The 13,654-nt window shown below is 46.0% G+C and overlaps 1 protein-coding gene across 3 annotated transcripts in view; it reads left to right on the top strand.

Moving 5' to 3' along the window:
* Positions 1-13,424, top strand: part of ATP2A3 (ATPase sarcoplasmic/endoplasmic reticulum Ca2+ transporting 3) — a 147,690-nt gene extending 134,266 nt beyond the window's left edge. For all 3 annotated transcript variants that reach the window (XM_075904377.1, XM_075904374.1, XM_075904375.1), the window contains one exon: positions 6,363-13,424. In XM_075904377.1, coding sequence (XP_075760492.1) covers positions 6,363-6,382 — 20 coding nt within the window. In that variant the 3' untranslated portion in view covers positions 6,383-13,424. The remainder of the gene's footprint in view (positions 1-6,362) is intronic.
* The last annotated feature ends 230 nt before the right edge of the window (positions 13,425-13,654 follow it).

Here is a 13,654-nt window from a genome sequence, read left to right on the forward strand (position 1 = left end):
TCTTTTCAGTCTCTCTTCACATGGCAGGTTTTTTCATGCTTGGAGTAATTGTTCATCACACATCTGTGGGCCCCTTCTATATTTCTGTTCTGACTTTTATTTTAAGGCGAAGTGACCAAAACTTGGCTTGAGAGGACAAATAAAAGTACATTGTTGATTTGTACTGCACAGCGGCTTCCACTCGGTTGCACAAATCAATGACCACATCTTTTTTCCCCCGAGTAATTTCAGTTCATTTAAACTTGGATGAGTAATTGAAATGAATCTTTCCAATGCTCTTTACCTTTCATTTCTCATCTCTAAATTCCATCTGCCCTCATCTTGCCCTTTCACCCAGCTGTTTCATTGCATAGTTTAGAGACTAAAAGACGTGAAGGCTAGATGATCATGTTCAATTAGCCCAGTGGTTGTCAACTACGGGTTGTGCATACCCCTGGGGGCACACAGCTGTCTTCCAGACAGTGCGTCAGCTCATCCAGATATTTGCCTAGTTTTACAACTGGCTACATAAAAAGCACTATTAAAGTCAGTACACACTAAAATTTCATCCTTATATACTATGTGCTCAAATATAAATATAGTATTTTCATTCCATAGAGATTGATTATATGGTAAAATGAGAGAGTCCACAATGTTTCAGAAATATTGTGCATAGGGATGGGAACGACTAGTCGACTATCCAATGAGCAAATGCTTATTGACTAGTCGACATGCTAGTCGACTGGTAGCTCCCCTCCATTGTAAAGAGGCAGTCGGGGTGGGGGTAGAATTGGTGGGGCGCTTCCAAGTGGCAGCACCCTATGGAGCCTGGACCAGATCCTGGGCTCCATGTGGTGCTGCCACTTTGAAATGCCACATGCAGCCCTGGGCTCTCTGTGGTGCCTCTGCTTTGAAATGCCACAGGGAGCACAGGGCCAGTGGGGAACTGCTTGAGACCCCTGCTGGCCCCATCACTTTCGCCACAGCACTTTCGCCTTCAAAGCATAGCAACAGCTCTGCAGCTGTTGCTATGCTTCAAAGACGGAGGCACCCTTATCGACTAATTGCATCAACTATTCATTTAGCCAATTAATCGAAATTTTACATCCCTATCTGTGATTTGACACATTTGTATTTTATGCCTAGTTTTGTAAGCACATCGTTTTCGTGGGACGTGAAACGTGGAGTAGGCAAATCAGGCTCCTGGAAGGGGTACAGCAGTCTGGAAAGGCGGAGAGCCACTGATGTGGTATAACCTCCTGTATATTTTGTAGGGCACAGAGCCTCACCCTCTCACTCTTGGGAGGGACCCCTCACCTCTGGCTAAGTTACTTACATCCTCAAATAATGATTTAAAGATTTCAACTTACAGAGGATGCATCACGTACAGTTGTTTGGACCTGCAAGTCATCCGTGCCCACTGCAGAGGAAGGCAAAGAACACTCAGGGTCTCTGTCAATCTAAGGTGGCCCAAATAGGGCCATCAGGTGAACCCTGAGCGTGTGGACAAGAGCAGGCAGACACCTGGGAAGGAAGTTTCTAGTAACTCAGAGCCTTCCCCATCTAGTGTTCCAGTGCCAGGTGCGGGAGATATTTGCCACTAGCAGACACAGATTGGCTACACGCCATTGCAGGATGTCTCCTCGTCCCATCCCCTCAAGCTCAGTTTTCATGCACCGCTCTCGTGACTGTCTTTTCAGAAACATTTTCTTATCTGAAATGTTGTAGGGATGTGAAGGGTTAACTAGTTCACCAGTAAGCATCACCTTTAATGGGGGTAGCAGCTCATATTAACCATTCATTGGTGGGGGCTGAAGCAGCTCCCCACCTACCATGGGCAGGGGGCTGCTCCAACCCCGCAGGGGGCCCACCATGGACAGGGGCTTCTCCAGTCATCCAGAGAAGAGAGCTCAGGCACCCTGCAGGTGGGGACAGCTCTGGTGGAGCTGGAGCATCCCCTGCCTGTGGCTCCAGCCTGGCCTTGGAAGGCAGGGGAGGGGGAGGACTGTGCCAGCCCAATAGGGCTGGAGTCGGCCCCCACTCGTACCCCCTTGAATCGGTTAACTAGTTAAACGTACTGTTCAATTGGTTAGAACTAAGTACATGGGATTTCACATCCCTGGAATGTTGTCACTTGTTGCATTCGATGCTGTTTCCAGCTCATTAGCCAGTACGTTGGCCACTGCTCTTAGAATGGAGCTTTGGGGCACCGCGCTGGTGTTGAAAAATGTCCGATTCCCCTCCCTGTTCTGTCTTTGGGTCGCCTTAGAACCCAGAACTGAATTTTATTCCCCAGGACAACACAGTTTCTGTGGTAACCTTGTATGGGAAATATCAGATACGTTGTCCATCTGTTCTCCGTTATCTCTTAATCTGTTGACACGTTCAGATAGTTCTGGTGGATTGCAGAGGCAGGATTTCCCTTTACAGGAACTGGGCTAGTTTGTCCGTATCGTATCACCTTTGTTTAGGTTTTTTTTTCATAATTCTCTTTCACTTTCAACCATTTTCACTAGGCAGTGAAGTGGAAGCCCTAACTGGGGTGCAGTTCCCATGAACAGCTCTAGCGCCTTTGCGTAGGGTGGCAAAGCTCTGGCTGACAGTGTTTGTCTCAGAGGCTTGTTGTGACCCTCCACACAGCCTCATTCCCTTTACTAGAGGCAGGGGCTGATGGCCTCCTGAGCCATCCTCATCATAGGCTAGTTCACAGTATGGAGTGAAACCTCTTCATAGTCCTGCTCTCCTCTCTCAGGGGGAGGATCTGTAGTGGCATGGGGAGGGTTGGGGGGAACCTGAGTCCACCCACTATTCTGGGTTCTGGCCCAGGCAACCTAAGGCAGCAGCAATAGACAGGGTTTCCTCTACTCCCAGTCTGGCAGCTTCTTCCCTGTGCCACTTCCCCAAACAGTCCCTCCCCTACCTTTCCTCTGATACCTGAGTATGTCCATCTTGCTCCTCCATGGCACGCTGCCTTGCTCAGTCCTCTGCTCTCACTCAGTGCGTCTCTTCACTCTCAGACCTGCGGCTCCTGCTCTCCCTGCAGGGAGGCCTTTTAAACAAGCCCCAGCAGGCCTTGATGGTCTGTAGGTGCTCTGAATAGCCTGCTGCTTCTGGCAAGTTCTTAATTGGCTCCAGTTGTGCTGAACTAGGCTCAGCCCTGGCTGCTCAGAGAGAAGGAAACTTTTAGCAAGAGCCCAGCATATCTGCCTTCCATTGGAGTGCGGCAGCCAGCTGGTCAGGGCCTGTCAAAGTAGGTACTCTTGCTGTTCTCCAGGCCTCTGCTGCAATAGCTGATTTTAACTAAAGGTTGCATATTTATATTAGCAGCTCAGTCATTGGCCCGTTATCTGCATATGAGATCAATTCTACTGTGTGTCCACACTTAAACCCTCTGACTGTTCTAAGACAATGACTAATGGGTGTGGAGATCATGGACCTATGTAGGGCCTGATTCAGATCTTGCTTATGCTGCTGTAAATCATGAACAACTTTGTCAATTAAATTAATCTGTGGGAGATCTAAAGTGGGGCTGTGGGCCCTTAACCCCAATATAAAGAGAAGGTTTTGCTAAGCGGTGGGGATATAAATTCTACTGATTGTAAATAAGACACAATGTCTAGGAAAAATCTCCGCCCCTTTCCCCCCCCCCCCAAGAATATCTGCACATTGAGACAATAACTGACCATAAAAGGAATTCAGAAGCACATGAGAATCTCCATAGCAATGCATTAACAATGTGGACTAAACAATTATTGTCTCTAATGGAGTCTGAGAACGGTAGGGAAGATGGGGTTATGTTTCCTAGTCTAGCTCATGTCCTTGTATGTTAATTTCTCTCTTTTGTTACTTTAGCCAGACTATCATGTGGAAAGGAAAAGAATGTTTCCCGATATGAAAAGGCAAGGTTGTTTGAGCTTAGAGAGGTCACCAGAGAGAGTACCGCTGCTGCCTTGGGGAGATGTCAGCTTCCCTAGATGGGATCTTAATGTTCTTTTGGCTTTTTGCAGGCTCTCTTTGCATGCTTTGGGGAATGCAGGCGGAGAAGAATGTTTTAGGGGTAGTCAATTGTATTCACAGAACAGGGGTCTGTTGAATCGCATCAGGCAGTCCAGATTTGGCCGCAGTCTGCCTATTGACTGCCCCTGCTTCATATAATAAAATACACAGGTCTGGGGCAGTTCCAGTTCAGGGAATCGGTGCTCGAGAAAGGGGCTGCAGTAGACTGAGCACCTTAAAAACCCGAGGGCCTGTATTTAGCCACAGACCAGGAGCAGCGCAGACTTCTTCAGCAGTGTGCCTCAGCTGTTCCCGAGGGAGCATCTCAAGGCGCGAGCAGTTATGCCAGTTGCTGTCCCTTTTCAGGCTCTCGCGGCTATCGTTGCCCATGTGGGTCCCAGCTGTGTTTGGCATTTATCCCCAGAGGCACAGACTGTATTGCGTTTTGTGTGCAGCCATACAGGTTGGGGGCAGAGTGCTGTGTCCAAACACCCTAATTCCTCTAGGGCAGGGATCTCAAACTCCATTTACCTCAGGGCCAGTCTTCAGGCACCCCCATCTGGCAGGGATCCAGGGAGCCAGAGGTCTTCATGCAGCGCCTGCCTCTTCCTGCAACCCCTGGCGATTTAAAATTAGCTGGGGGTTCTCACTGCCACCACCAGCAGTGCAGCAGGGCTAGCTCCATGCCACTGCCTACGTGTCCCTATGGGCTAGGGATGTGAAATATCAGTTAATTGAACAGTCGAGGAACCTCATGGATTCTTATCAGTTACTTGACTATTTTATAGCCCCTTGGGGGCCAGCAGAGTGCCAGGCGGGAGCTAGTCGGCGAGGGGAGCCAGTTTAAAAACCAGCTCCTCTTGTGTTGTGTTAGTGAAGGAGTAAATAACATTTCTTTATTCTGCTTTTCCACATCATTTGTGATTTTTCTAGATTTCTAACATATCCCTCCGTCCCCCCATCCTTTAGTCATTTCTTTTCCAAGCTGAAAAGTCCCAGTCTTGTTCATCTCTCCTCATATGGATGCTGTTCTGCACTTAATTTTTCCATGGGAACTGGAAATAATGGCAAATGATGGTGTAATTTAGGCATTCCAAAAATTATGACTGGAAATTTCAAAGGCGTTAGGGGCCCAAATCCAGTTGCATCCCTTTGCATTTGGGTGCCTCCTTCCCATAGGTTCTGAAAAATCCAGCTAATGCAAAGAGAAGTGAACAAGTTAAAACAAGTCTTAAATATCACGAGTAACTATTTTCATGAGAAGCTGCTGTCCTAACAATTCAGTTTAACATGGGCCTCAAAGAAACGGCTTTCCCATCAGGAAGCATTGCAAATAAACAGTTTGCAAAATAAAAGTTATCTTTCCAAAAAAAGAAGTTTCCTTAGAGTAACCTGGATTTCCAGGACTGGGTCTCTTATCATTGCAGCCTACATGGTTATCAAATGGGGTCCATCAAGTGCAACTCAGGAACATGAAAACCGTGAGAGAGGTGGCAGTACCGCTTAATGAATAAAGAAACTGGAATACCGTTAAGAATTTGTAACAATTTTCAGTGCACGTTTTTATTACCTGCAGGCTAGATTCTGCCCTCCCTTGTGTTTTATAGGATCTTGCTTATAGCAATATTTCCAGTGAAGTCACAACGACGGCTTGAGGACTCAGTATGAGTCTGTTTGGTAGAACCTGGACCCACAAATTTAAGACGAGGTTTTTTTCCAATGTGGCTTTGGATACACATTCCCATTTTAAAATAATTTGACACTCTAAGGCACTGTATGTAAATACTCTAATCACCAAGTACCAAGTAAATCACCTAATGTATCCCAGCAAGTATTTAGTTCTGCCATCAAGAGGGTGAAGAAATTGGAGAAAAAGCTCAAGCACAGAACTCAGTCAGGATACTTAGGTCCTAATTTTTTCTTGGCCATGACTTACTGAGAGACTGTGGTCAAGTCACTTAAGCTCTGTGCCTCAGTTTCTCCATTGGTAGAATAAAGTTAGTAGCTATCTGGCAGTGATGTTATAAGGTTAACACCTTTAATGTTGATAAAGTGCTTGGGGATCCTCTTTTGAGCAATGCCGTAGAATGCCTACTTGGCCGTGCTGTTCCGTGTTGACTATACTGGGCTTTGTGTATTCCTGTGGGATGTATTGAGAAATTGCCATTTCAAAAGTGAAGCCACGCATTAAGAGCAAAATCAGCTGATTCTGCTACTCCGTACTCACTATGACTGGATAGGTGTGCATGGACACTCCCTACAGATTGCCCTTTTCACAAACCATCAGGTCATAGTCAGCTATGTGCCTCAATGAAATGTCTGTCTCAATAGCTGACGATGGGTGGGTGGTTTGCTTTTAACCATAGCTGATTTCCTTTCTTTTGCAGGAGAAGAGGACAAGAAATGAATAACATTCAGGAAACTCACTTTCTAAATAGAGAAACCCTGAGCTGTAACTCGGACTGATGTCTTGCATGTTAGACCATCACTAGAAGCCAGCAGGACATGCATGTGTCCGACTATCAGACTAATGCGGGTGAATCGTCAAAGAAAAATATTGATTTTTGGTTTTGTTTCGTAGCTTTTTTTTTTTCCTGTACATAATGGTGCAGTTACTGGACAGCTAAATTATAGTTTGGGGATGGAATTATATGTAACTGAGTCATTGTAACACAGCTCTTTGGGGGTCCGCTCCTGAAAAGTTTGAGACCCTTTTAAAAAAAACCAGCCTGTGTTTGAGCTCAGTCAGGCATTTTTTGTTTTGTACAAAGGTGGGAGGTGGCGCTTTCACAGTGGTGCACAGTATCTGTGCAGGAGCAGCGACAACAGAGGTGCTTCCCAGAGCTGGATAAGATGGTGTGATGTAGCACAACAGACGGCATCTCAGTACCAAGGAAAAGCTTATCTGTGTCTGTGGGTAGAGGAGGTAAGCAAAGAAAGGTGCATGGGATGCAACAGGTTTATTCCAATTGACTTCCAATTTAGTAGAGAGATATCCACCTAAGCATAATCCCTGCGTGGCAATGTTAGTGCTCTGGTAGCTGCATTGCCTAGATGTCTAGCTTCGGTGGTTTCAGTGTATCTATATCCTGGTCGAATTACCAGTGTAGTAGATCTTGTGGACATGTATTTACTTGCAAAGATTTTTGTGGCAGAAGTTGAAACTTCCTCTATTTATCATATTTTTCTCTGTTCTACTGCCTCTTGTGAAAATCTTCCACTGTCTCAGGCTCATCTGACACCAAAGCATGGCCCGGTCCTTTTCGCCTTTCTCTCCTGTGTAACACCTTGTTATCACCCTTCCTGGGCTAAGGAGCTTAAAACAAAACATGGAACTGGAAAACCCTGTATCCCACTGCATCTAGTCACCCATCCCTGGTTAAACTTTCTGACTCTCCAGATGATCCAGTTCAGGAATTCTCAAACTGGGGGGTGTGAGGCTCAGATCAGGGGTGGGTGATAATTTTTGATGGGGGGCTACTCCAAGATTATGGTAAGTGGTCAGGGGCTGCACTTTTCTATGGAGGGGTTGCGAGGTCTGAGATGGAGATTAGGTGCAGAAGGGAGCTTGGAGTAGGGGACGGGGTGCAGGAGAGATTGTGGGGTCTGAGATGGAGTTTGGTGAAGGGGGCGCTGTGACCTGGGGCAGGGGAATGGGGTGAAAGGTTGGGAAAGGAGAATAGGTGTAGGAGAGGGGGAGGGTGTAGGGTTTGGAAGGGAGTTGTGACCTGGAGGAGGGGAACACAGGTGTAGAGGGTTTGGGATGATGACCCTGGGCAGGGTGGTTACCTGGAGCAGGAAGTTAGGGGGAGGGAGGGGCTGGGGTGCCAGAGGCAGGCTCTGACCCAGAAGGCTCCTTCCCTGCCATAGCTGCAGGCTACTCAAAATGGCTGACTGCTCTCTGGGGCTATCCGCTCTGGGTGCTGGAGGGAGGGGGAAGCTTTGTGTGCTGTCTCCACCCCCCCAGCAAAATCTCTCAGCTCGCATTTGCTGTTTTCCAAGCTCCCATTAGCCAGTTTCCGAGCTGAGAGATTTTGCTGGGGGGGGGGCAGGGCAGCACGGAAAGCCTCCCCCATCACCTAGCACCTGGAGCAGAGAGCCACAGGGAGCAGCCAGATGCCTGGAGTGTCTGGCTGCTCCGTGTCTGAGGGTCCCGGCTGGGAAACGTGCAGGCTGGATCCTGTCCATGGGCCATATTTTGCCCATTCCTCTTCTTAAACCGGGAGGTCACAAGCTGTCGGTCTCCACCAAACTCCACTTTGTCTCCAGTATTTATAATAGTGCTAAATATCATAGAAAGTGTTTTTCTGTGCGAAAAGGGTCACCCATACAAATGTTTGAGAACCACTGATAGTTTTAAAAATATGATCACGTAGAGGGCAGAATAAATGACTTTCGTTAGTGTCCATTTTGGGAAACAATCTATGCTCCCATATGATGTTGGAAAAGGCAGCGGTGATCACATGGGAATAGAGGTGGTCTCTCAAAATTGACTTTTATTCTACCATCCATATAATCTTATTTTTGAAACTCATAGAACATTTGACCAGGAATGGGCAGTAGATGTGGTAGAATAAAGGGGAAAAGATGCCTACACCTTTCTTTCCTTCTCAACTTCACCCCGGTGTAACCTGGAGCCCCAGAATCAGATCCTGCTTTGCTTTTCTCTTATGTTGCTCCATTCCTATATGGACTGGTTCACTTTATTTTTTAAGTCTCTTAAAACCCTCAGTACTTTGTCTCTTTTTCTGGCTAGCTGGCTGAACTTCGACAAGCTGGCTGCTGTAGGTAGAGTATGTGCCAAAACCCACGCTTTCTTTTCTCTCCATCACCAGCATGAAAATAGATGGGTCGTGCCCCAAGACCAATGGGAATGTACAGACTTGTTCTACTACTGAGCTGATTTAATTGTACAGGAAACCTTGCATGAAATGTTGTTATTGTATTTAATATAGAATGTACTCAAAGGATTTTAATATGGAGCTTTTAAAAAAAAATCTTTATAGAAACTGTGTGATTACAGGAAAATCGTTCACTGAAAAATCACTATTTGCTTTCTTTGAGAATTTTTCTTTTTCCAACATGTTTTGTATGTTTCAGTGTATTGAGCGGATTTAATTGGTGATTATACCGGCTAATTCCTTTTTACAGACCATTTCCAATAAGGGGAACTTACCCATGAGCAGAAGGCCAGTAGATGACTCATAGACCTCTTATGCTCTTCAGTTAAGCCTTCCTGTATCCAGAGCAACTCCATTGACTTTAGGAGAATTGTTTTTGCTTATTCCAGGGTTGAGATTGATCCTCAACATTCTGCCCACCCTCTTGGGCATGGGGTGGGGGTGTCCATGGAGCATAGTCCAACCAAAAGCTGCAGACTACCTGGTCTGTAATTTGCCCCTGCTGGTAATGTGTTCGGATCCATCAGAGATCCATATTGGATTATGGAAAGTCTTGGCCATGGGGAGATCTGCAGCTCCTATGTATTTGTGTTGCTCTATCGGAACTATATTGATTTACACCAGCTGAGGATGTGACGTGGTTTTTTGGGGGGAGTTTTTTGGTACCCAAATGTGTGTGTTCTCTAAAGCTTTTGATATTTTTTTATTTTAAACTCTTAACAAAGATGGTTGAAAATATTGCCAAAACGTGTGGGGCAGGGGAAAGATCTGATGTCAGTAACTTTTTAAGTCTTCTATTAAATTCCTTTGGTCGTTTTGGTTTGCCGCCTCTGATGCCAGCAAGGTGGGGATAGTTATATTAAAAGTCATTGTGATTGCACATTGCAAGGAAGAGGCAGGAGCAATATGAGTTGAAATTGGAGTGGTTCTAATTTACGCTCCACAGAACTAAAATGCACTAGGATGGTTCACCGTGCCTGTCAATGTGGGATTGAAGCCATGAACTTACAGGAAAATCAGCAAATAGAGTGCAATAGCTCATAGCTGTTCTACGCCAAAGCCTTCCTCTTCCTAGTAGCAGCGGGTTTTGTCTTAAAATTCTGTTTGCCTTTTTCACTGTAAGCTTCTGGGCCAGATCAGTGGAATGTTCACCAAGGACATCTCCAATGGTCATTCACTCCGTTAAGAATGACCTATTTTGAAGTAGCCCTATTTTCGAGTATGATCCCCAATTGAAAAACCACGTTTTGTTGTTGTCATTTGACTGACTGCTTAAGACTGGTTTCCCAATAGACATTTTGGGGTTGCCGAGGGTTGTAGTTCAAATATTTTAATGAAGTAGAGAAGTATCCTTAGATCAAATTTATTTTTCCTTTATGCTTTGGTGAAGGGCCAGGATAAATCGCATAGAAGTTGTTTATTATTTATATGTCACTAGCAGTGTGCTGGCTGCTTTAACATGATGCTGTAGACTTTTGCAAACCTGAAAGTGATTAAAGACCTAATCCCATTGATTTCAACATGTTTTGGATTAGGTCTGAACTGCTTCTTACTCAAACAATTGATTGTGTGCAATAGACTGGACATGTGCACTGGAGTGGCTTTTTTTCCTGATAGCTTTCCCCCCCGGCCTCCTTTTGCTACATGCAATCTAGTCTCACTTCTGATGGCCACCACAATGTAGGAATCGCACCCTTTGCCTTTTGGTGTATTCATATTCTTTATAATAAACTAGACTCTTTCCAACAACACCAATAGCCAGCCTGGGCCATTTCAGTAGGTCCTCCTAAACAAAAGGAGCAAATCATTCATAACCGCCTGTGCACCAGAAAAATAGCCTGTGATTGTCCATGAGCACTTTACATTAATTTCTCAGGGGGCCATTCACCATGTTAGATCAGACCTGTAAAATAAAGGTGGGAGTCAAAGGGGTTCTCCTCCATTAGGAGAATACCAGGTATGAGCACCAGGCATTGGCTATGAAATTGACATTATGCTGTCTGAGGACCTCCCTTCCTTGTGGATAATGACTGGATAAAGACTCTCTCCTACAAACAACTCTCCCATGGAACATCTGGGAAGAATGTTTTATGGATGTGAAAGACTGCTGTTGCTAGGCAGGGGATTACTAGTATCACAGCCGAAATTTATTTTTCTTCCTTCATTCCTCTATTGGCCAAAGTTCGTTCTTCTGATTCCACGCGTTGTTGGCCTGGCCTGGTGCCTCTCATAAGGATCTGACCGGGCCATGCCAACATTCTCTTATTTACATGTTTCTAACACGTGGCCAATCCAAGACCTGGGTGGTACCAATAGCGAGAAACTGGAGGTTTGGCTTTTCAGGGTCCCTTAATTCATGCAACAAAAGAGAGGCTGGGGGAAAGGGTTGCTAAATGGAGCTGTTTGGAAGCCCCATCCTATGTAGATGCACAGTGCAGTGGATGGGTGGGCTGGGAAAACCCAGAGCAACACGACACTTACGCTGCTTAGAGCTTAAAGCCCTAGTCCTGCCACCATTTGTATTTTGGAACAGCCACCGTCTTACATAAAATAACTGCCTGAAATTCCTGACTGAAAAATCAATGGGTGCAAGAGTTTAGTGTTGCAGAAAACTCACATTGTCCTGCCCCGCTATTAATTCTTCACATTTTGCAACACTGTAGGCGCAGAGCAGGTAAAAGCCACCAAACAAAAGTCCAGTGGGAAAGATTTTTTAAGGCAGTGGTCTGCAACCTTTTTAAGTGTGAGGTCACTTTTTAAATTTAAATGCAATCCAGGATCTGCTTCAAACCCAAACAACCTTGCTCTGCCTCCTTCCCGCCCTTTCTCCGAGACCCCATCCCTGCTCACTCCCTCCCCCCTCACTGATTTCTATCAGGCTGGGGGCAGAGGTTTCAGGTGCGGGGGAAGGGGATGCAGACACTGATCTTGGGCTAAAAGATTTGGAGTGCGGGAGGGGTTCTGAGCTGAGCCTGGGGCAGGGAGTTGAGGTGCAGGAGATTCAGGGTGCTGGCTTTGGGAGGGAGATTGGGTGCAGGGGGACTCAGGGCTAGGGCAGTGTTTTGGAGTACAGGAGGGATTCAGGGTTGGGGCCGGGGTTCGGAATGGTGTCTCCAGCTGGGCACCGTTTACCACAGGTGGCTTCTGGGTGGTGATGCAGGGGACTAAGGCAGGCTCACTCTTACCCTGGCCCTGCACCACTCCCAAAAGCAGCCAGCAAACTCTCTCCATCCCTGCCCGCATCTGCTCTGTGGAGATGGGATACAGCGTGGGGGCGGGGCACCCTGACATTAGCACCCCCTCCTTTTCTTCCCGTGCCCTGCACACCAAGCAGGGGACACCTCCAACGTAGAGAGCAGGAGCAGCAATGCTGAGAGGGGCAGATGAGGTGTCGGCACTGAATAGCCTCCCGGCCAGTCCTGCCAAGAACACCTGTCAAAGGTTCCAAGATCTACCAGTAGATCCCAATCTACTGGTTGGTGACCACTGTTACCTCCCAACTGTGTGGTCTTGGTTGCTGGCCATGGTCCTGATTAAAGAAAAGATGCCAAGCAAGGAGCATTGATTGAACGGCCTTACAATGCATACAAAGGGCCTGCAGCATTGGACCCTCCAGAAAGTATTCAGTAATTTACCTTTGGGAAGCTCAGACTTTCACTGCCACTTTCTTCCACCAGCTTTTGATTATCCTACCAACCCTCCAGTGCTACCTTGAATTGCAAGTCAGCTTGTCCATTCATCTTAGCAAGAGAAGAGCAGTGGTCTGCTAACCATTTCAATGAAGGGTGGTTTTATGCTGCCAAAATCCAGGCCTCTAGACCCCATGAGGTTTCTAACAATGGTTCGTGCTGGGTACGGATTGGGATGAGCATGGGTTAGGGTACGCAGGTAGAAAATGAGCGAGAAGACAGATTTAGGGGAGATACAAGTGTCTCTTGCATCCTCTCCTTTTGGTGCCATTCAGCTTTTGGTAATGTAAAAACTGGGCAACTACATCAGTCTAGAATCAATCTCTGTGCTCTGTATATACAAGAGCCTAGAAAGATACGTGTGCCCTACCTTAGGGATGTCTTATAATGGACTCTTGCCCATGCTATGTGGACTCTGTGCTGTGTTTTTGTCAGTGTCCTCAGGACCACGAAGAGAGAAAAACACTGACTTGTTTACAGGTGTCATTAGTGTCATGGCTTGAATCTCTGAACATAGCAATTTTGCTATGATGCCTGAACAGCCGAATCTAGAAACCTTGTTGAGTTTGCACTTAGTAGTGAAAGGTAAATTGTTACATCTTTTTAAAAAAGCGTTCTTTGGGGGTAGAATTGAAACAAACAAGGTTTCCTATTTTATTATGAGAGCTATTTTTCCACTAAATTACTGATTCCTAAGTGGTGTATTTTGTCTGATGTAAATAGCCAGATGTATCGTGAAGACTTAAGAAGGGTCATTGTAGTCACATTTGTATGATCCACTCTGTTCGCACAATATTGAGCTGATTTGTTTTATACTTATGAAATTACAGAAATAAAAGCAATTTTACTGGACAATGCAGATTCTGCTTTTCTTCCCCCTTTTCTTGCTTATTCATTATTCACTTTGGGTCAACATTGAAGGGTTTTGGTGGGGCATATTAGCAACGTATCCCAAAGGAGGTGGCTGGTCTTAATGTCACTAAGCCACAATTTCTCATGGATTCCGATGGTCGTCTATTACATGACGGCAATCCCCTGCTGTGGGTGGTATGTCTGCTTCCAGTTCTGGTTGAAATTGGGAATCCGGAA

This window comes from Pelodiscus sinensis, chromosome 21, assembly GCF_049634645.1.
Source record: "Pelodiscus sinensis isolate JC-2024 chromosome 21, ASM4963464v1, whole genome shotgun sequence".
Classification (NCBI taxonomy): domain Eukaryota; kingdom Metazoa; phylum Chordata; order Testudines; family Trionychidae; genus Pelodiscus; species Pelodiscus sinensis.